At 45.6% G+C, this 25,894-nt stretch overlaps 5 protein-coding genes across 5 annotated transcripts; 3 read left to right on the top strand and 2 right to left on the bottom strand.

Annotated features, from left to right (window-relative positions):
• The first annotated feature begins 658 nt into the window (after window positions 1-658).
• On the top strand, window positions 659-1,952 carry LOC124469026 (mitoguardin 1-like). The gene is made up of 7 exons (XM_047022109.1): window positions 659-784; window positions 945-1,060; window positions 1,166-1,235; window positions 1,328-1,414; window positions 1,498-1,596; window positions 1,746-1,832; window positions 1,935-1,952. Coding segments are annotated over exons 2-7 (363 nt in total). The 5' UTR covers window positions 659-784; window positions 945-1,058.
• Window positions 1,953-8,709: 6,757 nt separating this feature from the next.
• Window positions 8,710-10,431, top strand: LOC124469025 (mitoguardin 1-like). Its single transcript, XM_047022108.1, has 8 exons — window positions 8,710-8,928; window positions 9,089-9,204; window positions 9,310-9,379; window positions 9,472-9,558; window positions 9,642-9,740; window positions 9,890-9,976; window positions 10,079-10,186; window positions 10,291-10,431. Exons 1-8 carry the CDS (start codon window positions 8,710-8,712, stop codon window positions 10,429-10,431), a joined length of 927 nt encoding a protein of 308 aa, XP_046878064.1.
• A 9,369-nt stretch (window positions 10,432-19,800) lies between these two features.
• On the bottom strand, window positions 19,801-20,551 carry LOC124468621 (histone H2B). The gene has a single exon (XM_047021456.1). It carries the CDS (start codon window positions 20,356-20,358, stop codon window positions 19,984-19,986), a length of 375 nt encoding a protein of 124 aa, XP_046877412.1. The 5' UTR covers window positions 20,359-20,551; the 3' UTR covers window positions 19,801-19,983.
• A 174-nt stretch (window positions 20,552-20,725) lies between these two features.
• Window positions 20,726-22,064, bottom strand: LOC124468624 (histone H4). Its single transcript, XM_047021459.1, has one exon. The coding sequence runs from the start codon at window positions 21,522-21,524 to the stop codon at window positions 21,213-21,215; it is 312 nt and encodes a 103-aa protein (XP_046877415.1). The 5' UTR covers window positions 21,525-22,064; the 3' UTR covers window positions 20,726-21,212.
• A 3,063-nt stretch (window positions 22,065-25,127) lies between these two features.
• On the top strand, window positions 25,128-25,894 carry LOC124468614 (histone H1-like). The gene has a single exon (XM_047021448.1). It carries the CDS (start codon window positions 25,179-25,181, stop codon window positions 25,785-25,787), a length of 609 nt encoding a protein of 202 aa, XP_046877404.1. The 5' UTR covers window positions 25,128-25,178; the 3' UTR covers window positions 25,788-25,894.

Below are 25,894 nucleotides of genomic sequence, written 5' to 3'. Positions count from 1 at the left end.
TATTAACGTTATACTCTGTCATAGCAAACCATAGAACATTTATTTTCAAGAAAGTACAACTTCATGTTCAACTTTTTCACTGGTGAAGGGTGCTCCAGTTTACAAATCTGTCACCAAGTACATCACAGGAGTTAAGGTAAGTTATTCCTTCATTTATTATATTTTTTTCATGTACGAATACTATAAATAAATTGTATTGTATAATTATGACAACATAATCATTATTAAAGTGTTATTTTCTTCTTGACTCTAGCTGGTGGGAGCTGCTGTAGAGAAATACATGTCTTCCAGCAGCAAGCAGAACACCCACTTCACCCAGTTTGATGGCTTTCTGGTGAGTTGCTGTTAAACTTTAACAACACTTTCTGTTAGATCGCTGAGCAAGTGTGTTTTTAAATGAGTGTTCTTGTATTCAAAACAGGAGCAGAGAGTGACATGGGAACATTCAGGGGTTTATGTGGATCCCTGGGGCCAAGTGTTTCCTATCAGCCGGACCAACACTCAGAGCTTCTACTCCCATCTTCCCGGACACACCCACGGCCCTGGTAACAGCCACGACTCCCAGCATGCCTCTGGACCAGGCCATGCCAGCGGCTCTGGACACAGACACAACCATGCCCACGGCCACCAGTACCCCCAGGGAGCCAACAGTGGCCCCAGGAACACCTCCAGACCAGGCCATGCCCCCGGCCCCAAACATCACCACAGCCACAGTCATGCTGGGCGTGCCAACAGCCACACCCACGGCCCTCCTTCCCCCCCAGAGCATTCCTTCCAGCCCCAGGTACAATAAGCTTCTTCCCCATCTGACTGTAGAATCCTAAGTCCTTTATCTTGATAACGTTTTGAGACATCCTACTGTATGTTGATATGGTTGAGGGGATTTGACCTTCTGGAAGTTTGAAGATGGGAGAGGAGTATTTATCTTGTCCACGATTGTGCAGCAGGAGCCTGAGGAGGAGGAGAGGGTTCCGAAGGAAGACTCTGGATATGAACACGCTGAGGGGGAGGAGTCACATCAGGCTCCGCCCCCTGGGAACAGAGAAGTTTCCCGCCTCATGTTAGTCCAAATACACTCACACTTTATTGCACAATATGTTCATAACAGATTCAAGCCATTTTGAAAGCACAACATGAACTGAGATGTTTGTTGTGGTGGTTACAGGACCTATCTTCAGGAGAAACAGGTCCAAGACTTGAGCAATAAAATTGTGGCCCTTCGTGAGGCATTTCATGTGAGTTTATCGATCTCAAGTATATCAGAATGCAGGAACATGTCAATATCCAGAAATCTAGATTTTCAACTTGAGATGACCTTGTGTTACAGTCACTCCTGACCCAGGACAGCACAAAAAACTTCCTGCTAGTTGCAGGAAAGATGATTCTTTCAGGGCTGGTCCAGCTCAACCAGGCGGTAAGGACCAGGCATCTTAGAACAACAGAGACTTTGATGGTCCATTGATGAACGTAATGATTATATTCTTCTCTCTGATCTAGGATATTAGTTCCCTCTGCACATCGTTCAACCGCCTGGTGAGCTACATTGAAGATCCCGCCCACAGGGCTGGGATAGAGAGGGAGCTGGCCTCTGTCAACGTGAGTAATGATAACAAATTGAAATAATTGTGCATTTTACATATTGATTTATCATGTTCAAGTAAATGTCAAGGTACATTCTGCTCAGATATTGTTGGGCATTGCTTTGAGCAGCCCATGTCAGTTTTGCCTGTGTTTGGTTTCTGCAGATCCATCACACCAACTTCCTGGATATTGTGTATGATTTCATCATTCTGGAAGTGATAAAAAACAATGCTGCCTTGCCTCCACAAAACGTAAGTTGTACTGAGAAAAGAGAAAAGCTTTGAAGACTTTGGAGTTTTAAGATATCGAATAATTCATTGTAACTTTGTTAATGACAAACTTCTGACCCCAAGAAGCAGGAACTTCCTTGATCACCTTCCTTGAGGAAATTCCTTGATCACCTTTTCCAGGTGCTGGAGCCAATTGTAACCCCTCCAACTGGATGGCAGCCATGTGCCAAAATGTTCCAGGAAGTCCTTCAGGTACACAAATGTATTTCCTGTTTCATGGTCAAGCTGGTTTTGCTTACTTTTATGTTCTGGATCTATGTGTGGAATAACGTTGTGTTGTGTCTCACTGATCTCAGGTCCAGCTAATGAAGTTGCTAGACAGCATCCTGGATCTGGACGAGTCCACCTTCAGCCAAGCTGACGTCCTATCAGCTGTGCTCTTCAGCCGGCTGGAGGGAATCATCCAGGAGCTGCTGGGAGATCTAGATGGCTGCTGACTTTCACAGCCAGACCTCCCCACTTGACATTTATTCACATCTATAAAGTCTGCTTCATTTAATAAACTGCAGACCCACGTACATGTTTTGGCCATTTTGTGAAATAATTAGCATGAGGGATATGCTATGGAACATGGAGAAAGATTTTTAGAGATTTAATCAAGTCATCAAATCAAATTGAATTGGTATAGTCCTTTTTACAAGTGTTGTCACAGAGAGCTTCACATATACCCACATATCAGCACCTATAACAACCTAAACCTCAAGGAAGACAAGGAAAACCTTGGGAGGAGCATTCAGTGAGATCCCCTCCTCCAGAGACAAATCAAATTCTGTTTTAATGTCAGTAGATTTAATATGGTGTTTGGGAACCGTTCAACTTTCACTGTCAGAGCAGCACAGTTTCACACAGAGAGCACCACTATTTTGGTAAGACTTGTCCATCTCCTTCTCCGTCCGTCCTTCCATCTAACTGGGCCTGACAGACCGGCAAACCCAGACAAATGTAACACTAGCTTGTTTGCATCGTAGAAAACAGATTGTCATACAATTGTCATTGTAACATAACAACAATGTAATTTCATCTCTGTTCAGAACTGCACATTAGAAAACAATGATCAATTTGTCTGAGGCATATGTGTATATGCGTCCCCCGCCAGCGCTCCCTGCGTTTCTTCATGATGACCAGAAAGACTCAGCGTTCGCCAGCCCGTAGCGGGCCTTGGTTGTACCCCTGCTGCGTTTATCTTTTAGTTGCCTGCCTGCTTTTAGTAGTTCTGCTGAGTGTTTTCAGATTAACAGTGAAGTTCACATTGATCACAACCTAATGTTAGGTGTCAACAAGAAGATTAAAATGTTGAGTTGTAAAAAGATCATCCAAAATGGTTGGGATAGGCCGACATAACATTTTTTTAAAGCCTGCGACCTGTGGTATGGTTTGTACAGCACAATATTTTGTCCAAACACCAGCAATATGTTGCCTAGATATTAATATAATAGCGGTACAATATTTACAAGACCAAGTGTAATATAACAAAAGCTGAACTTACTTCGATGATACAAAATTGCACAAACGACGCATCAATATTCCATCAAAGTATAGTTTCGCACGTAGTAGATCTCTGAATTATCAGTGGTGCGCAGTGGGTCTCCATAGCTACGCAGAGAACGGGAAAGATTCCGGTGTCTGTCGGAGAGAAGATTTGAACTCCTCACAGTAGGTGGCAGGTGGGCAATGCTAATCTTGTGTGAAATGTTTCCCTAACAAACACATCCACATATTGTCAATCAGTTGATGACACATGCGCAGCCGTACTTAACACAGGGTACCAGAAAAGTGTTCTCTGAGGCATGAAGGTAGTTTTTAGACAATTTTGTATATTTTTATACAAGTTTTAATTGTATTCATCTTGAGGGTTAAGGGTCGCTGTTAGACGTACGGCATATGAGTAACCGCAGACCTCACTGAACTACTGCTCCAAAGGTTTCTTTTATTTTTTCTGGGGGTTTTTTTCCTTGAGGGTTAGATTGGTTTGATCAGAATCAGAATCAGAATCAGAATGGGATTTATTCGCCATGAAAGTTTGCACAGACAAGGAATTTGCTTTGGCAGAAAGGTGCATACATTAAACATTTAGGAATCTTACATTTAAATATGTGGTCTAACTATACTAAGGGTACACAAACTAGCAATACTAAGTGGAATTAGAATTAAAATAAAACATACATAAAAAATAAAATATAAGTTGCGGAATTTACAATATACAAATACAAAAAATACAAACATAACAAAAAATACAAACATATAGGATACAATTTTGTAATGCAGTGCAAAATGCAATGTGTTTTAACACATGAAGTCATTAAACCCATTAAAGTCAGGGTGAACCCTTGGGCTTGTTGAAGAAGCCAACAGCGGAAGGAAAGAAACTGTTTTTGAGGTGTGTGGTTTTGCTCCTGATGGACCGCAGCCTTCTGCTGGAGGGGAGTGACAAAAACAGCCAGTGTCCAGGGTGGGAGGAGTCGACCACAATCTTCCTCGCTCGCCTCAGGGTCCTCGAGGTGTGCAGGTCCTCGAGGGTAGGCAAATTGCAGCCAATCACCATCTCAGCAGTGCGGATGATACGCTGCAACCTGCTCTTGTCCTTGGCAGTGGCAGCAGCGTACCATATGGTGATGGAGGAGGTGAGTATGGACTCAATGATGGCTGTGTAGAAGTGCACCATCATTGTCTTTGGCAGGTTGAATCTATTCAGCTGCCGTAGGAAGTACATGCTCTGTCGTGCTTTCTTGGTGAGGGACCTGATGTTCAGTTCCCACTTGAGGTCCTGGGAGAGGATAGTGCCCAAGGAGCAGAAGGACTCCACAATGTTGACTGGGGAGTCACACAGGTTGATGGGGGTCAGTGGGGCTGTATTCTTCCTGAAGTCCAAAACCATCTCTACTGTCTTGAGAGCATTGAGCTCTAGGTTGTTCTGGCTGCACCGGGTCACCAGGTTGTCCGCTTCCCACCCATAATCAGACTCGTTTCTACCAGAGATGAGCCCAATGAGGGTGGTGCCGTCCGCAAACTTCAAGAGTTTGACGGACGGATGACTGGAGGTGCAGCTGTTGGTGTACAGGGAGAACAGCAGACGAGAAAGGAAGCAGCCCTGAAGAAATCCGGTGTTGATGGACCGGGAGTCAGAGACTTGTGTTCCCAGCTTAACGCATTGCTTCAGGAAGTCTGTGATCCACCTGCAGGTGGAATCAGACACGTTCAGCTGGGAGAGCTTGTCCTGAAGCAGGGCGGGGATGATGGTGTTGAAGTGCAGTTCTATGGGCATATGTTAAGCCCTCTGTGCTTGTAAAAAAAAAGAAGAAGCTATACAAGTACATTTGATTTCATATCCTTGGCATTGCTTGTAAAAACAAAAAAACTCAACTTAACCAGCAAACTTCAACCCAAGGCACAGGCCACATAGTCCTGGAACTAGATAGTCCTGGACTGCAGCTCATTTTTTATGGTTGAATAAATAATGTCTCTTAATTAAACACGAGTTTTACATATTTTGCATATTGTATGTGTGACGGTATGTAACGGACGTGGCCACGCTCCGTCACTCCAAGGCGTCGTTCGCCACTCGCTGGGCTCGAACGCACGACCTCTGACTTGCCAAGCGCGACCACTACCAGCTACGCCAAAGAAAAGCTAGCTATTCTTTGACACGGGTAGCCCATTACATACCTGAGGAGTGAGTTTCACAGGTTCACACCCGTTACATATGAACTGGCTCAAAGTTTCACAAGTGACCATACCTAGACAGGTAAAGCTGTTGGTAACCAAAGATAGCAAATCAGGTATGATTCAAAAAGCAACTAGCAGTCAAAACATAACTATTGTTCTACTTGGTGCGGACACAATTGACAACCAGTGGAGGACAATTCTCAGTTTATGTAGCCAAATCACATTTAATCATCCCTATTCTTGATTTGGTTGCAGTTTTATAAGAGGCCATATAATCATACATCATATATTTTATAAGGTCTAGGAATGTAGAGCTTATCTGGCAGTGATTGTACCCTGGTACCCTGTATACCATGTTGAGGTATCTACCATAACTGTAAACCAAAGTTGTAGGAAACCAGGTTCCTACAACATCCGCAGTAGCGTACAACCACACGCCACCTTGTTCAGGCTGTACTGTACTGAGACTGACTGTGCTGCTCCCAGTCTACCCTGGTTGTATGTGTTCCAGGGCATCTGTGTTTCATAACGGTGGGTCTAAACAACAACATGGACAATCTCCGTGAAAGGGGGGACTAGTATGGATAGACTGCATCTTAGTAATATTAACCCACACCAGAGTTGCTTTGATCTACTAGGCCCACTATGATGTCATAAGCGTAACCATAGAAATCGGAATGGACTGGAATGGAATTCTGACACAAGACACATACAAGTTACTAATCAGTCAGATGCGTTTGAACACTTGATGAACATGTTTTTGGAGACGGTGAATTGATCAGGACTTGAAAATGATTCTCAGCAAGATGCTACCCAAGTTTGGGTGCAACCGTATACATCCTTTAGTGTGGAGTGCCGGAGTGGCCTTAACAGCAGTTGGGGCTGTTTATATCTATCAGTGGTACTGCAGACCCACACCTGAGGAAGGTATGAACATAAATGTGTTAAAAAATAGTTTTTTATTCTAGTAAACTAATGAAATACAGCTCATGTGACTTGGGAAACATTCAATTTATAACCCTAACAAATCCACAACAGGAACGTATTTATTTTCTTGAAGGTATAGGTTATTAGACAGTATATGTCTGTGTCAATTGTACACCTAAAGTGTTCAAGTGACTTTCCAAGATGTTTATATAGTCTCAATTAAAACTACAATTCAACTATGACTTTGAGCCTATATATTGGTTTACTTCATTACTAACACTGTGTTTGTTCTTTAATTCCCCTCAAGATGAACTTCCCATTACTTCTGATTATCAGGACGTCTCAACAGCTGAAACCCCTCAAGTAACGTGACATTTTTGCTTTCATACAATTCCCTACTTTGAAAAATTAATTTAGAAACTTGAATGGCAGATCATAACTTTCCATGTTCTATGTGTCCTGGCAGGCTATTAACGAGGAGAATGGCAAACTCATGCTTTTTATGTACAGCCCACTGTACTGTGGCCCTGTCACCATCTACAGGGTGAGAATCCAGTCCCTTCATCAAATCATCTGATAATAGATGAAGATTTTTCTCTGAAGGCTTGACTTGAACATAATCTGTGTTTTCTGTGTTATAGAGGGTCAGTGAGACAAGCGGACAGCTGCTCCCATGGAGATACAGTCCTTTACACTGTGGACCAGTGGTTCTGTTCTCTGTAAGCAACACTATTTATATGTTTCAGTTCAATTAACACATTTATAGAAATCAAGGATCGAACTCGCAGCATTTGGCCTTTTCTGAATGAAATGTTGTATCCATTTCCTTTTTGTTTACTAATATAGGGGGTCAGTGAGACAAGCGGACAGCTGCTTCCATGGAGATACAGTCCTTTATACTGTGGACCAGTGGTTCTGTTCTCCGTAAGCAACTTTATGCATGTTTCAATACAATTAACACATTTACAGAAGCAGAGGATTGCACTTTTAACTCTCAGCAAGTGGCTTTTCTGAATGATGTATCCATTTCCTCCCAATCCCTGATCTTTTTGTGTATCCAGGAAGCCAGTGAGGATGAGCAGCGGCTGTTGCCATGGAGCCCCTTGTACTGTGGGCCTGTGGTCCTGTTCCAGGTCACTATTATCTTTTCTATATCTCAATACAACCACTCAAAAGCTGTCTGATGGAGAATAGAGTACAGAAAGTAGATTTTGAGACTACACTCATCTGATCATAGCCTTTTCAGCTAAATCATGTCTGATAATGATTATAAAAGAGTGACTTGTTAACTTGAGTGATCAATGTCTGCAGGGCCTTCCAGAGTCTGGTCCACTGGTGCTGGGAGACGACTGTAACCAGTTTACATTTCAGTTCTCTTTCAGGACCCACTTTGAGGTCAGTGTGAATGGGATCTCATCACTATGGCTACTAAAATGACAGTATAATAGGGATGAATGTTGTCAACAGTTTATTAAGAAGGAGAGGTTGATAGACTCATTAAAGAACATCCTTAAAGTAAATGCATGCAGACATGTGACCTGACTCAGCTGTGTTTGGACTGTGTAGCAATTCTTGGTGAAGACTCATCATATATGGATGACCCGAGGCCCAACCACTCAACTGTGGTGGAGTGATCTGGTTGAGAGGACCAGAGTGGATCACCAGGTAATGTGTTTGCTTGCTATTAACGTTATACTCTGTCATAGCAAACCATAGAACATTTATTTTCAAGAAAGTACAACTTCATGTTCAACTTTTTCACTGGTGAAGGGTGCTCCAGTTTACAAATCTGTCACCAAGTACATCACAGGAGTTAAGGTAAGTTATTCCTTCATTTATTATATTTTTTTCATGTACGAATACTATAAATAAATTGTATTGTATAATTATGACAACATAATCATTATTAAAGTGTTATTTTCTTCTTGACTCTAGCTGGTGGGAGCTGCTGTAGAGAAATACATGTCTTCCAGCAGCAAGCAGAACACCCACTTCACCCAGTTTGATGGCTTTCTGGTGAGTTGCTGTTAAACTTTAACAACACTTTCTGTTAGATCGCTGAGCAAGTGTGTTTTTAAATGAGTGTTCTTGTATTCAAAACAGGAGCAGAGAGTGACATGGGAACATTCAGGGGTTTATGTGGATCCCTGGGGCCAAGTGTTTCCTATCAGCCGGACCAACACTCAGAGCTTCTACTCCCATCTTCCCGGACACACCCACGGCCCTGGTAACAGCCACGACTCCCAGCATGCCTCTGGACCAGGCCATGCCAGCGGCTCTGGACACAGACACAACCATGCCCACGGCCACCAGTACCCCCAGGGAGCCAACAGTGGCCCCAGGAACACCTCCAGACCAGGCCATGCCCCCAGCCCCCAAACATCACCACAGCCACAGTCATGCTGGGCGTGCCAACAGCCACACCCACGGCCCTCCTTCCCCCCCAGAGCATTCCTTCCAGCCCCAGGTACAATCAGCTTCTTCCCCATCTGACTGTAGAATCCTAAGTCCTTTATCTTGATAACGTTTTGAGACATCCTACTGTATGTTGATATGGTTGAGGGGATTTGACCTTCTGGAAGTTTGAAGATGGGAGAGGAGTATTTATCTTGTCCACGATTGTGCAGCAGGAGCCTGAGGAGGAGGAGAGGGTTCCGAAGGAAGACTCTGGATATGAACACGCTGAGGGGGAGGAGTCACATCAGGCTCCGCCCCCTGGGAACAGAGAAGTTTCCCGCCTCATGTTAGTCCAAATACATTCACACTTTATTGCACAATATGTTCATAATAGATTCAAGCCATTTTGAAAGCACAACATGAACTGAGATGTTTGTTGTGGTGGTTACAGGACCTATCTTCAGGAGAAACAGGTCCAAGACTTGAGCAATAAAATTGTGGCCCTTCGTGAGGCATTTCATGTGAGTTTATCGATCTCAAGTATATCAGAATGCAGGAACATGTCAATATCCAGAAATCTAGATTTTCAACTTGAGATGACCTTGTGTTACAGTCACTCCTGACCCAGGACAGCACAAAAAACTTCCTGCTAGTTGCAGGAAAGATGATTCTTTCAGGGCTGGTCCAGCTCAACCAGGCGGTAAGGACCAGGCATCTTAGAACAACAGAGACTTTGATGGTCCATTGATGAACGTAATGATTATATTCTTCTCTCTGATATAGGATATTAGTTCCCTCTGCACATCGTTCAACCGCCTGGTGAGCTACATTGAAGATCCCGCCCACAGGGCTGGGATAGAGAGGGAGCTGGCCTCTGTCAACGTGAGTAATGATAACAAATTGAAATAATTGTGCATTTTACATATTGATTTATCATGTTCAAGTAAATGTCAAGGTACATTCTGCTCAGATATTGTTGGGCATTGCTTTGAGCAGCCCATGTCAGTTTTGCCTGTGTTTGGTTTCTGCAGATCCATCACACCAACTTCCTGGATATTGTGTATGATTTCATCATTCTGGGAGTGATAAAAAACAATGCTGCCTTGCCTCCACAAAACGTAAGTTGTACTGAGAAAAGAGAAAAGCTTTGAAGACTTTAGAGTTTTAAGATATCGAATAATTCATTGTAACTTTGTTAATGACAAACTTCTGACCCCAAGAAGCAGGAACAGGGATTCCTTGATCACCTTTTCCAGGTGCTGGAGCCAATTGTAACCCCTCCAACTGGATGGCAGCCATGTGCCAAAATGTTCCAGGAAGTCCTTCAGGTACACAAATGTATTTCCTGTTTCATGGTCAAGCTGGTTTTGCTTACTTTTATGTTCTGGATCTATGTGTGGAATAACGTTGTGTTGTGTCTCACTGATCTCAGGTCCAGCTAATGAAGTTGCTAGACAGCATCCTGGATCTGGACGAGTCCACCTTCAGCCAAGCTGACGTCCTATCAGCTGTGCTCTTCAGCCGGCTGGAGGGAATCATCCAGGAGCTGCTGGGAGATCTAGATGGCTGCTGACTTTCACAGCCAGACCTCCCCACTTGACATTTATTCACATCTATAAAGTCTGCTTCATTTAATAAACTGCAGACCCACGTACATGTTTTGGCCATTTTGTGAAATAATTAGCATGAGGGATATGCTATGGAACATGGAGAAAGACTTTTAGAGATTTAATCAAGTCATCAAATCAAATTGAATTGGTATAGTCCTTTTTACAAGTGTTGTCACAGAGAGCTTCACATATACCCACATATCAGCACCTATAACAACCTAAACCTCAAGGAAGACAAGGAAAACCTTGGGAGGAGCATTCAGTGAGATCCCCTCCTCCAGAGACAAATCAAATTCTGTTTTAATGTCAGTAGATTTAATATGGTGTTTGGGAACCGTTCAACTTTCACTGTCAGAGCAGCACAGTTTCACACAGAGAGCACCACTATTTTGGTAAGACTTGTCCATCTCCTTCTCCGTCCGTCCTTCCATCTAACTGGGCCTGACAGACCGGCAAACCCAGACAAATGTAACACTAGCTTGTTTGCATCGTAGAAAACAGATTGTCATACAATTGTCATTGTAACATAACAACAATGTAATTTCATCTCATGTGCAGTTCTCTGTTCAGAACTGCACATTAGAAAACAATGATCAATTTGTCTGAGGCATATGTGTATATGCGTCCCCCGCCAGCGCTCCCTGCGTTTCTTCATGATGACCAGAAAGAGGCAGCGTTCGCCAGCCCGTAGCGGGCCTTGGTTGTACCCCTGCTTTGCCACTGCGTTTATCTTTTAGTTGCCTGCCTGCTTTTAGTAGTTCTGCTGAGTGTTTTCAGATTAACAGTGAAGTTCACATTGATCACAACCTAATGTTAGGTGTCAACAAGAAGATTAAAATGTTGGCCATTTTGTGACATTATTTGCAATAAGCATGCAGGAGTATGTTTGGAGATTCAATACTTGAGGGGTTACTTTATATCATTCCTTTTTTATTTGGTGTTTGGAGGCCACCACGGTCCACCTTTAGCTCACGTAGCGGCTAGCTTGAGTCGGTTAAAAAACTGGCATGGCTGAGCTGACAGAGTTATGAAGAATTATCTGCAAACGCATTGTGCAATACTCATTACTGAGCAGTAGAATGTAAGTGATTTTACAGTAATAATACGCTAATACTGTAATATTATTACAGTAATATAGTAGCAAATATGTCATTGTTTCTCAATGGAGACCATGAAGCCAAATGAATTATAGTTACCAACAGGATTGTATCTTTTTATTATTATTTTTTACTACCTGTTTGAAGTCAGACAAAACACATGCACATACATAAACAACACAACGTCACTCAGTTGTCAATAGTACCAAAATCAGAAAATGTCAAAACTCCATCGACATTCCGCTGGTCATTGAGGGTCCCAGTCCTCTCTGCCTATGGACTGGGTGCAGTGTGTGTGCTGGGTGTGTGCTGTGTGTAGTGTGTGTGCTGGGTGCAGTGTGTGTGCTGGGTGCAGTGTGTGTGCAGTGTGTGTGCTGTGTGCAGTGTGTGTGCTGGGTGCAGTGTGTGTGCAGTGTGTGTGCTGTGTGTAGTGTGTGTGCTGGGTGTAGTGTGTGTAGTGTGTGTAAGTGTGAATGCAGTGTGTGTGCTGTGTGTAGTGTGTGTAGTGTGTGTAGTGTGTGTAGTGTCCTCTCTACTGGGCGTGGGGCTCCTGTACTCCCCATACTCCACAGTGAAACACAGGCTCACAGACAGCAGCAGGACTGACAGCAGGATGTACAGCTTCACGTCCACACACAGGAAGCGGCTGTACGAGAAGGCCATCACGTACCCGACTGCTTCCCAGTCGGTAGTTAGCAAATGCTGCCTCCTTGTGGCCGTAGAAGAAACCTACATAGACGACTGGAGACAGAGAGCACAGTGGTTCTATTTCGTGGAGCTCTGCCCCATAGGGGAGCTCTGCTCCTAATGGTTTACCCGCTGCCTAGTGCAGCCAATGACTGAAGATCAAAATGTATACACACCTGTACCTCACACAGGTGCCCTATATAAAGGGGTGACAGCCGTCCCTCATCTTCCCCAAAAAATCAGCACGGGTTGCTTGAATTCAGTGGCTTGAAGATTGAAGAATATCTAGAAGAAAAGAACTATAAGCTTTTCCATTTCGCCACTCCTGCGCAAGGCCCTTTAAAGAGCCAAGTGCAGGTGTCGTTACCTGGAAGCTGAGGGGGACTGCCACAAATTTTGTTTTGTGTGCTCGGGACCCCAGCATGCCAGGGACGGGTTGGTGGACTCCCCTGGCTGTGAATCATGCACCTGCCTCGGCTGCGGTTTGATTTCTTCCAGGTGGAGGAGCCCCTTGAAGACGTGGTCTCGGCCCTGCTCTCCGACGAGGAGAGTTTGGAGTTTGAGGACCACCTTGAGGCGGCAAATGAGGCGCAACCTTCTGGAAGGGACGAGAGGAAGCACCTGCTAGGGCATACGCCCCTGCAGAAGAAGGCTAACGCTGCTCCCTTCTCTGTTCCCGCAGGTGCCTCGCAAAGCAGGAGGAAACAAGCTTGCCGTCCGTTGGCGGGTGCTCAACGAGAGTGTGGCCAGACGGCCCTTTCGCATGCTGACATTAAAGCGTTTGCTGACTTGTGTACAGCGGAACGACTTTGGGATCAGCATAGATCTGATGGACGCGTATTTCCATGTGCCTATCAAACTGAAGCACAGGATATTTCAGCGTTTTGCCTTCGATGGGATGAAGTACGAATACACGCCCAATACGGATTCTATTGTACCTCGACAAACAAACGGAGGTGGTTCATCCAGGGGGACGCGAGACATCGCGCCTCATTAGCAGCGCGTCACTGGCAGCGCATCATCACGCAGTAGGGGCACACCCTCTTAGCAGGGCGGGCTATTTAATCGGGATATCGCTGCACTCTGCTTTGTAGTGCGACACAGGTTGCTTCCTGTTAATCTGCTGCCTCCGCCTCCCCGGCCTCCACCCTAGGTTCTGTGTTTCCTGTTGTAGGGGGAATGCGTCGCTGCTCTCTGCTCGGAGGTCGAGACGGTGTCTCCGTTGGATGCGGCAGGGAGCCGATGCAAGCAGAACCAAAATGCCAAATCAAATGTTACAATGAGGTGTTGTACCGTGTGAATAATGTATCAAGTACATTTCTCCTGCCTGAACCTGCTAGTTCTAGCTCAGTCTCCGGACAGAGCTATCCAGGACGCGACCTCACTGCTGACTCAGCTCAGCCAGTTGGGGTTCGCTGTCAACTGGGAGAAGAGCGCTCCATGGCCGGCTCAACAGTTTACCTACCTAGGTATCCATTTGGACACTGTTTGGGATGAGTCAGACTGTCGGCACCACGGAGAGAGGCTATTTCAATAGCTCTCCTTGCGTTTCGGGTCTGACGCACAGTCACCGCGCTCTCGGTGATGTCCCTATTGGGGTTGATGGCGGCGGCGCATGTAGTAATGCCATTAGTCCTGTTATACATGCGCAAGCAGCAGGGATGGTTCGCTCAGCTGCGGTTGGATCCGGTGCGACACCGCTGCAGACTGCTAGTAATACCGAGATCAGTCAAAGCCGTTCCGAACCATTGGAGAGACCCGCATGTCATGACGCGCGGAGTCAACATGGGCAGAGTGACATCTCTCTACCCGGTCTTTACGGACACGTCCTTGACCGGGTGGGGGGGAGTATGTCAGGCGGGCCCGATAGGGGGAAGATGGGAACCGTCAGAGTCGCGTCACATCAACCTCCTGGAGCTCGAGGCAGTTCGACTGACTCTGTGCCATTTCACGCCTGTGTTGAAGAATCAGGACGTTCTTGTAAGATCCGACAACAGAGCAACGGTGGCTTGCATCAACAGAGAGGGAGGGGTGCGCTCTCCACCACTTCATCACTTAGCAGAGGAAGTGTGGACCTGGGCTTTCACGCACTTACGCTCCCGGAGAGGTCAGCACATTCCAGGTCTGCTCAACGAGGGAGCGGACCTGATGTCAAAGGGCGGCCCGAGAGAGGTTGAGTGGAGGCTGAATCCGTCCATCGTGTCTCTGATCTGGGCGCGCTTTGGCCGAGCACAGGTGGATCTGTTTGCGTCAGGAGCAAACACACAGTGTCATCTATGGTTCTCGCTGCGCGCACAGGACAGACCTCCGCTTGGAGTCGATGTGTTTGCGCACCGTTTTTGGCCAAGAGGTCTACTGTACGCATTTCCACCTCTGACCTCCATCCACCCCTTGCTGGCTCGGGTGATGTCGGAGGGGCTGTCGGCTATTCTGATAGCCCCCCATTGCCCCGGAGCCCCGTGGTTCCCGGAGATGATGGGGATGCTGGTGGGCGGGCCTTGGCCCATACCTCACCAGATGGATGCGCTCTCTCAGGCCGGAGGCCTGGTGAAGAGCCCTCCAGTGATCGGAGCCCCACTTATGGCTTGGCTACGGAGAGGGAGCTCTTAGAGCGCAGATATTTGTCTGATGCTGTCATTCAGACCACTCAGAGTGCGCGCACACAATCTACTGCTTGAGGGTACGCGTTGCGCTAGCGAGCCTTTGCACAATGGTGTGGAAAACATAACCTTGACCCGGTATCATGTCCGGTCGAAATGTTCTTGTGTTTCTTACAATTTTTGTTTGACGAGGGCTTAGCCGCGAGCACTGTGCGTGTTTACGCAGCTGCCATTTCGGCGTGTCACAAGGGGTTCGCCAAAACGACACTGTTCAGCCACCTGCTGGTCAAGCGTTTTCTGGCTGCGGTGTGTAGGCTCAGGCCACCTCCGAGAGCGTCAGCACCTACATGGGATGTATCTCTGGTGTTAGACGCTCTGTGTTGGCCACCTTTCGAGCCCATAGACAATGTGTCATTACGTCTGCTTTCTCTCAAAACGAGTCTTTGACTACGGCTAAGCGAGTGACTTGTGCGCTTTTTTGATCATCTCAGGTGATCAAACAAGAGCAGTGTTGCGCCCTAATCCGGCTTTTATCCCCAAGGTGAATAGCCGAGCGTTCAAGGCAGAGAGCTGCGAACTGAGAGCTTTTTGAGATGCTTACACAGGCTGTGCCCGGTGCGCTCTCTCTCGCGCAATCTGGAGTGCAAAGCAAACATCAGATCTTCTCCCCAGTCACTGATCTACTACGGCGGATCCAGGGCTGTCTTACCACTCACAAAACAGAGACTTTCTCACTGGCTCTGCGAGGCTATTGGGCTCACGTACAAGTCTATAAGATGCCCCGTGCCACCTGGTATTCGGGCTCATTCCACCCGAGGAGTAAGTAAGTAAGACTTTTTTATATATTTATATAGCACATTTCATACAGGAATTGCAGCTTAAGGTGCTTAACATAAAATCAACAAAAACAATAATACAAGTGAAACATAACAAAAAACATGCACTCTCGCACAGTCTTTGTGGTATCCCAATTTAAAAAATAAATAAGTAAAATTATAATAACAATGATAAAAACTACAAAATAACAAAATACAATGACTCAACAAAATAGATCAAATGTAACATATAAGCAATAGTGCAAGTCGAACACAATCTTTGCGGGAATACAAAGCAAATCTATAAAAATAATAATATAACTACTAAAAGTTGTAAAACCCTTCTGAGATGAAAAAAAAATGTTAAATGCTCTGGTAAAAAGGTAGGTTTTAAGCTGTCTTTTAAAAATGTCTAGCGTATTTGCCTCCCTAATTTGTTCCATAGTTTTGGGGCGTCACCAATCTTCTTATGACTGCTTCCGGTGACCTCTAATAGGCCTGCATTTGATGATTGCAGTGTTCTAGCTGGAGTGTAGTTTATCAGAGAGTTAGCAATGTAGCTAGGTCCTTGTCCGTGAAGAGCTGTGTATGTGAGGAATAGGACCTTAAAGTCAATTCTGAAGGTAACAGGGAGCCAGTGTATGTCAGCCAGTGTATGTGTATGTGTTCTCTCCTTTTAGTTTTGGTTAATAATCTAGCTGCAGAATTTTTAATGAGCTGTAGTCTTTTAGTGGTTTTCTTGGGAAGACCAGCGAAAAGTGCGTTACAGTAGTCCAGCCGGCTGGATATAAAAGCATGAAATAACTTCTCTGCATCATTTTGGTTTATGAATGGTCATACCTTTGCTATATTCCTCAGGTGAAAGAAAGCAGTCTTGGTCACTTTATTAATGTGAGAGTTGAACTTCAAATCTGAGTCCAGGATTAGCCTACACCGAGACTTGTCACCTCTGGTTTAAGCCAGGGGGTTAAACCTCCTAGGTTCTTAGTAAGCATCTCTCTTTTGGATTTGGGGCCACATAGTAGGACTTCGGTGTTGTCTTCCTTTAATTTAAGAAAGTTATAGCCGCCTCAGCCGCCATCCTCAGGGGTGTAGGAGTGGAGGAGATTTGTGAAGCAGCGTCTTGGTCGTCGCCTTCACCTTTTGTGCAATATTATCTGTTGGACGTTTCCTCCTCATCTTTTGCGCATTCTGTCCTCAGCATGGCTGGTGGATCAGGTGTAGCGAGATGAAAACTCACCGGCTTCTTGTGGGCCCTAAATGCGAGTTGTTTGTTGATTATATCGCCAAGTGTGGGACAGTCAGATATGCTCAGTTGAGATGTTTATACCGTATGTGTTCTGTTGCCCCTTCAGCTTAGCTGTTGTGCAGGCGAGAGGAACAACATGAGTTTTAAGTGAACTCTCCTGTTTTCACCCTGGACAGCTCTCTGTGTCACAGTAGCGGCCTGACCGGGAGGACAGACCCTATGTATTATTTACATCAGCAGGTCTGTCCTCGGTGCCATGTGAGATTGTGTCTTTTAGATCTAGTCTCACTGGGGGTATATCTGGCCTCGCTCGTGGTGCACCACGAAATAGAACGATAGTTAATGGAGGTAACTCCAGTTCTATGAGTGGAGCGGAGCCCCATAGGGCTGCAGGCCCAGCTCGACTTATTCAACCCGGCTGTATTTAATACTTTTGGGAAGATGAGTGACGGCTGTCCCCCCACCCACCTCATATAGGGCACCTGTGTGAGGGACAGGTGTGTATTCATTTTGATCTTCACTCATTAGATGCACTAGGCAGCGGGTAAACCATAAGGAGCGAAGCTCTCTTATGGGGCTCCGCTCCACTCAGAATTGGAGTTACCTCCATTAACTGTCGTTGTTTTCAACGGGATGCTCCTGCAGTGCTGATGGGCTGCTTCCATAAGTGGGATTTAGATTCCAAATCAGAAATAATGTAATGGACCACAGAACAGACCACAATGTAATTCCCTCCGACCGATCCGGGGATCTCAGCCAGGATTGAGGCCTGCCTCGCAGACATCTCCGCCTGGATGACTGAGCACAATCTCCAGCTGAACCTTGCCAAAACAGAACTTCTCATCATCCCGGCCAAACCCTCCATCTCCCATGACTTCTCAATCACCCTGGGATCTGCGACGGTGACCCCCTCATCCTCTGCCAGGAACCTTGGGGTGACCATGGACGACGAGCTCTCCCTCACGGCCCACATTGCTGCGGTCTCCCGGTCGTGTAGATTCACCCTCTACAACATCCGGAAGATCAGGAGATACCTGTCTGAGCACTCCACCCAGCTGCTTGTCCAAGCACTTGTCCTCTCCAAGTTGGACTACTGCAACTCGCTGCTCGCCGGTCTCCCATCATGCGCAACCCGCCCTCTTCAGAGGATTCAGAACGCAGCGGCCCGTCTGGTCTACAATCTACCCAGACGCTCCCACGTTACCCCGCTCCTCATCTCCCTCCACTGGCTACCCATAACGGCCTGCATCAGATTCAAGACCCTGGTACTGACCTTCCGAGCAGTGAACGGAACTGCGCCCGACTACATCAAGTCTCTCCTGCAGCCTTACACCCCCACCCGCCACCTACGGTCTTCTTCAGACAACCGCCTGGTGGTCCCACCTCTCAAGACCGCCCGGTCCCAGCACAAGCTCTTCTCCTGCCTGGCACCCCAGTGGTGGAATCAACTCCCCACCTCCATCAGAGACACGGACTGTCTCTCCACCTTCAAGAGAAGGCTCAAGACGCACTTGTTCCGGGAGTACAATGGTACTTAGGAATGGTTTGCTGAATCCAACGCTAGTTTCCTCAAGGTTCACAATGACTCTTGCTTAGACTGTTGCTCTTGTTGGTTAGTGGTAGCTGATTTAAACTGTTGTATTCTTCTTTTTTAGTTGATCCTATTTGTATTGCTTTCCTACAGGTACACCTGCACTTAGAGATTAATGTTGTGTAATTTTAACTTGTTTAACTACATGCTCTTATGGTTTCTTCCCTTTAGCACTATTTTTTGGTTGTTCACAATATGTACTTCTTGTTTTTGACTACCCGCAATGCTGTGGGGCTATCTTGTTGTTATTATCAGTGACCTATGCACTTTGTGAAGCTCTCTCTTGGAAGTCGCTTTGGACAAAAGCGTCTGCTAAATACTGCCATACTGGAATGTTGGGCTCCTAAACATCAGATCTCTATCCACAAAGGCCGTTTTGATTAATGATCTGATGTCTGACTGCAGCCTGGACCTGATTGGTCTCACCGAAACCTGGCTAAAACCTGATGAATATTTCCCCCTGAATGAAGCTTCGCCTCCTGATTTTGCGTATTCACACATCCCTCGTGTTTCAAAGAAAGGTGGTGGTGTTGCTATGTTATATAAAGCTAGCTTCAACCTCAGCCTAAAATCTGTCAATACCTTTAAATCATTTGAGATAATTTGTATGAAACCACCAACTACTTTAAAAAGGACTAATTCTACTACTGTTGCCCCCCCTCCTTCATTTTGTATAGTTACTCTATACCGGCCCCCTGGCCCATACTCCCTCTTCCTTGAGGAATTTGCTGATTTTAGTGCTGATCTTGTGACATACACTGACAATATCTTAATTATGGGTGATTTTAACATTCATGTCGATGACCCAAAAGATCCTCTAAGTAAGGCCTTTACTGCTCTTATGGATTCCACGGGTCTCACTCAGGTGGTTTCTAAACCTACCCATCTTCACTCGCATACATTGGATTTAGTTCTCACGCGGGGAATCAAGATTAGTGATGTCATTGTTCATACCCACAATCCTATATTATCAGACCACTGCCTGGTAACCTTTAAAATGGATCTCTGCCAGAGCCTTGGAGTGGAGTTAGCTTGTGTTCTGCTCCTCTCTCTTACCAACCGTCTCTGGAGGAGGGGATCCCTCTCTGAATTGCTCCTCCCAAGGTTTCTTCCATTTTTTCTCCCGGTGGGAGTTTTTCCTTGTCTTCCTTGAGGGTTTAGGTTGGTTGAGGGGCAGTTCTATGGGCGCATGTGAAGCCCTCTGTGACATGCTTGCGTGTAAAAAGGGCTATACAAATACATTTGATTTGATTTGATTTGCTAAATGAATAAATGTAAATGTAATGGTGAAAAGATTTGGCAATGCATTTGTACTGACCAAGAGCTAGGAAACTAATATCTGTTCGCAGATACCATAGCAAGTTGCTTCTGGTCTGTCATACCCTTGAAAGGCGCAAATGGAAATTGGCATTTTAAAGTTGTGTGGGTGGCTCTTAAAAGAGCCTTTGGGGTACAGTGGTGTCATATAGCACCCGTTTACTTAGAGCTGGTGTACTTCGTCACAGCCTTGGTACCTTCGGACACGGCGTGCTTAGCCAGCTCACCGGGAAGCAGCAGGCGGACGGCGGTCTGGATCTCCCTGGAGGTGATAGTTGAACGCTTGTTGTAGTGGGCCAAGCGGGAAGACTCTCCGGCGATACGCTCGAAAATGTCGTTAACAAAGGAATTCATGATTCCCATGGCCTTGGACGATATACCGGTATCGGGGTGGACCTGTTTCAGTACTTTGTACACGTAGATGGCATAGCTCTCTTTCCTTGACTTCCTGCGCTTCTTACCTCCCTTCGCAGCAGTCTTGGAGACGGCTTTCTTGGAGCCCTTCTTGGGCGCTGACTTCGCTGGCTCAGGCATGTTGACGTCTCGTTTCTGTTCAGGAACGAATGAGTTGCAATGCTGTCGCTTCCCCGTATATATGGGGGGTGGGATGCAAAAATTGACGCACACCTCCCGGTACTACGAGGCGTTGACGCAGTGAAACGCGCGTGCGCCTGATTATTTGCCTCCTCTACTTCTCTTTTCCCGGTGGATTTTGTTGGCATCCCTCCAGCGCATGCGTGCATCCTTGCGGACGACATGCGCTTGCCATCCAAAAGTATCCATTTTGTTAACCATCAAAAGTTTGCCACTGTCTCATGTTTTGTTACGGATCCAACGTGTTGGATCAACACGTTTGTACGGATCAAACGTGAAACACACGTTTCAACCAACGTGTGTTTCCTTTCAAAGGTCAGATAGGGTATTTATATGTCGAACGTGTAGTTAAATTATACACATTTACTAGCTACACTAAATTCTACTGTAAAAACTGCATTGTTCCAATTACTATCATTTGCCACTTCACTCGGAATAGGAGCCTCGTTTAACTGCTGCTCAATGTCGCAAATGCCATCCTTACAAACGAAATCAAGCCTCACTAAACGTGTCCGACCACAATCCTAGCGCTGTACACACTGTGCTCGGTGGCCTAGTCAATGTATTGTGCTCGGGAACTCTACTAGCTCACATCTTGATAACTCATTCCTGATTTATAACGTAATTTCAACCTGACCCACCATTAACCACAGACGACATGTATTGATTAAAACCGAGGGAAAAAATGTATCGTATTCAACCCTGAATTGAATATGGAAGAGTCTTTACAGAGGGTGTGGGTGGCTCTTAAAAGAACCTTTGGGTCAAGTGTCGAAACAGGTCAAAATTGTAGATTAACCGCCGAAACCATACAGAGTACGTCCCTGGCGCTTGAGAGCGTAGACGACGTCCATGGCAGTCACGGTCTTTCTCTTAGCATGCTCGGTGTACGTAACAGCATCACGGATAACGTTCTCAAGGAATACCTTCAAAACACCACGAGTCTCTTCGTAGATCAAGCCTGAGATACGTTTCACGCCGCCACGACGAGCAAGGCGACGGATTGCGGGCTTGGTTATGCCCTGGATGTTATCTCTCAACACTTTACGGTGACGCTTAGCGCCTCCCTTGCCGAGTCCTTTACCTCCTTTGCCTCTTCCTGACATGACGTCAAATGCGGTGGTTTGGTGGTTGTAATGAATTGAACACAGACACACCGGCTTTATCTCTCGACGGTACGGACGTGAAGGAACACTGCAAGCGCCATTTTTATAGTCTCTGAGGATTTGCAATGAAAGGGACTATCTCCCAACATGGCCTTCTGTATGCTGACACTATTTGTGTAGCCAACATTCTCAAAGCCATTTTCCAAAGGTAATGAAAGGGATCGCAATAGTCATACAGCGATCGGTCATAACCCCCTGGGAGCCCAGTAAAAGTGGGGTTTTCCCTTACATTTATTTTTGGGGGGTGTAATTTCCTGTTTATTTAGTCTTTAAACATCTTACAATTTAGACTTTTGAAAATGTTCTTTTATTTTGTATATGTCCACTGTAGTGGACCACGGGATCATTTTTGCGTGAAAAGACAGCCAAACTTGGAGGATAGAACAACTGAACATCGCCCTAGAGTGACAATACATTTACATTTACATGTATTCATTTAGCAGACGCTTTTATCCAAAGCGACTTCCAAGAGAGAGCTTCACAAAGTGCATAGGTCACTGATAATAACAACAAGATAGCCCCACAGCATTGCGGGTAGTCAAAAACAAGTACATATTGTGAACAACCAAAAAATAGTGCTAAAGGGAAGAAACCACAAGAGCATGTAGTTAAACAAGTTAAAATTACACAACATTAATCTCTAAGTGCAGGTGTACCTGTAGGAAAGCAATAAAAATAGGATTAACTAAAAAAGAATACAACAGTTTAAATCAGCTACCACTAACCAACAAGAGCAACAGTCTAAGCAAGAGTCATTGTGAACCTTGAGGAAACTAGTGTTGGGTTCAGCAAACCCTTCCTAAGTAGGCTACCATTGTACTCCCGGAACAAGTGCGTCTTGAGCCTTCTCTTGAAGGTGGAGAGACAGTCCGTGTCTCTGATGGAGGTGGGGAGTTGATTCCACCACTGGGGTGCCAGGCGGGAGAAGAGCTTGTGCTGGGACCGGGCGGTCTTGAGAGGTGGGACCACCAGGCGGTTGTCTGAAGAAGACCGTAGGTGGCGGGTGGGGGTGTAAGGCTGCAGGAGAGACTTGAAGTAGTCGGGCGCAGTCCCGTTCACTGCTCGGAAGGTCAGTACCAGGGTCTTGAATCTGATGCGGGCCGTTATGGGTAGCCATTGGAGGGAGATGAGGAGCGGGGTAACTTGGGAGCGTCTGGGTAGATTGTAGACCAGACGGGCCGCTGCGTTCTGAATTCTCTGAAGAGGGCGGGTTGCGCATGATGGGAGACCGGCGAGCAGCGAGTTGCAGTAGTCCAACTTGGGCTGTAGGGTCATCTTGACAGTCAGGAAGTGTAGGTAGCACAGGTGTGAATCTAATAGGATGAAGAAAAAAACACCTATGAAAACTCATAAACAAGAACAATAATTAAACCTCACGCAAATCAAATTAGATTAAATGTAGTGGTAGTGCATTATTATAAAATTATAGTGTTGACCATACTCATGGAAACAAACGTTGCATTCTTGAGACATTTTTTATGGCATTCATGGCATCACTGTGGAAATCTTAAAATCTTAGAGATAACAGAAACATATAACATAAATAACCCTAACCCTGGTCATAAATACAACCTACTTGCTACTAGATGATGAGAGAGATGAGGATGAGTTTGAGCCTGGGATAGAAGAAGATGTTGGAAGATGATGCAGGAGGCTGAGACGTTACAGACACAGAGACAGACAGACAGGATAAGGAAAGATGTTGCCCTCTTTGGGCGAATTTACCAAAAAGGTTTATTGTCACATTTAAACGTGGGGAGTGATATTTAAAACGTATATTATAAAGTAATTGTAGTAATACAAACATGTAATAATACATATTATAGGCCTATAATATATATATAGGTATTCATATAATCAACTATATTGGAGACAGAGGCTTGCGGGGAATCTGCACCATGTGTGTGTGTGTGTGTGTGTGGGGGGGGGGGGGGGGGTTGCCACGTTGTAAATAAAAACGGTGGAAAATGCAGCCTTTATTTGTATTATTATTTTTGTTGTTGTTATTATTATTATGTATTTAATCTACATAGTGATTTACATAATGTGGACACATGTAGTTTCTAGAGATATGCATAATAAACCCGTTACAAAATACACACTTTTTTTATGTCGAGGCAGTGCTTAACCTACATCGGCTTCAGCAGACAACTGATCTTTGTATTCTTTAAAAGTCATAAAGGCTCTTGGGGGCTTTGAAGGTGCGTATGGATATCGTTTTAAGACACTTGAGAGTGAGTGTAACGAACTAGGCCTACCCGTTTTTAACTGGCACTTGGGGTTACACATTACAAAGACACATTTCAGTTTGTCTTTGATTTATGCACTGAAACAGACAATTTTGCACGTTGAAATACTCAAATCGTCATGATCCATGTTCTTGTTTCAATTGCAAATGACCAAATGTGAATTTTGATCTTAAAAAAATAACTTACGTTCCACATACATATTTCGAGTAGGAGTAGGCTACCTTGATTTGTTCAGGGTTCCATTTCACACATATTGTCACGCACATTCGTGTATTTAATTCTCCGTCTAATTATTAAAAAGCAGTGAAATATGGTGTTTTCTTCATTCAGAAAGTAAGTATTGAAACTCGTCTCTGCATTCAGAATGTTTTTGGTTTGAACGGTCATCGTGAACTTCAAAGATTAGGCATGGTCTTTTGACACTGTGTCGTGCTATGTCCGTGACAGATAACCATAGTCTTAACTTGACATCACGTATTCACATTTCTACACACTCTCTACTCCTTGCCATTTCATGAGGTGAAATGCTAAGACCACAGGGCGATGTTTGTGTCTCGGGTCCAGGTCGCTGCAGTTGGCGCCTGCCTTGAGAATGACACCACAACTGATAAACATAATGCTGTAGGCTATGGATTATATCCTGCGTTACATGCGTCGCTATTGGTGGCTGTGAGTACACACCATAAGTAATGGTTTCAAAGAAATTAATTGGGTAAAAGGGCTGTATTTGGTGATTTAGCCTTTCTCGGAGAGTGAAAATATAGGTCAAATCATTTGGGGAAGGGAGACAGAATCCACCGATGGCTCGGGACTAGAGACCTGTGTTTTACGCGACTCAGAAGACGCACATTAAAAACCTTTGGCACCCGAATTGGCTAGCCCAAAACTGCAAAGTATATTGCCTGACATCTTGGCCCACTGTGCAACGTGTACTGGTCGGAATAGAATACACTTTTAAACACTTTAGAGGGAAAATGCCATCGGTAAACCCGTGGGCAAAGCCCATTCTCGGAGTTCAACGCTGGCGTGTTGGGACAGTTGCAACTAAAAACAGGAGGCTTCCACTACTAGAACAAGTTTATTATGAGCATTAAGAAGTTTACTTTCTAGCCACCGATGCTTTTGGACAGTTTGTCTATTCCAGCTTCGATTTGTACACCGTTATACACGAGGAGAAAACACAAGAGGCACAGCTTGTCGATTGCAGACTGCGGTCGAGCTGACTAATTGAGTCTACACAGTTCTCATACCGCCTTTAAGGCCAGCCCCCAGCCCGGAGCCGAACACTACTCCCGAGCACAGAAATCAGTGGAGTTTACTCGAGCAATCGGTTCAAACGACAGACATGGCAGAAGTCGCCCCTGCAGCTCCCGCTCCGGCCAAGGCACCCAAGAAGAAGGCAGCAGCTAAGCCCAAGAAAGCGGGACCCAGCGTCAGTGAGCTGATTGTTACGGCTGTGTCCGCCTCCAAGGAACGCAGCGGCGTGTCCCTGGCAGCGCTCAAGAAGGCTCTTTCAGCGGGGGGCTACGATGTAGAGAAGAACAACTCCCGCGTCAAGATCGCCGTCAGGAGTCTGGTTACGAAGGGGACCTTGGTCCAGACCAAGGGAACCGGCGCCTCAGGGTCTTTTAAGATCAACAAGGCCGCCGAGACCAAGGCAAAGAAGCCTGTCAAGAAGGCCGTCACTCCGAAGCCCAAGAAGGTTGTCGCTAAGAAGCCCGCTGCGGCCAAGAAGCCCAAGAAGGCTGTGGCGAAAAAAACGGCACCTGCCAAGAAGTCTCCCAAGAAGGTAAAGAAGCCCGTGGCAGCAAAGAAGACTACCAAGAGCCCCAAAAAGGCCAAGAAGCCTGTGACGCCCAAGAAGGTAGCAGCCAAGAAGAGCCCGAAGAAGACAGTCAAGGCAGCCAAGCCAAAGGCGGCCAAGGCCAAGAAGGCTACACCCAAGAAGAAGTAATTTCTTGAATACGACTTCTACGTGGCAGTTGCATTGCTCAGTTACACATGCAAAAACAAAAGGCTCTTTTGAGAGCCACCAGCTCTTTCCGTTAAAGCGCATTTGCA

Source organism: Hypomesus transpacificus, chromosome 6 (genome assembly GCF_021917145.1).
Source record: "Hypomesus transpacificus isolate Combined female chromosome 6, fHypTra1, whole genome shotgun sequence".
Classification (NCBI taxonomy): domain Eukaryota; kingdom Metazoa; phylum Chordata; class Actinopteri; order Osmeriformes; family Osmeridae; genus Hypomesus; species Hypomesus transpacificus.
The sequence above is the reverse complement of the archived record's forward strand: the minus strand, read 5'-3'. Positions and strand labels throughout refer to the sequence as shown.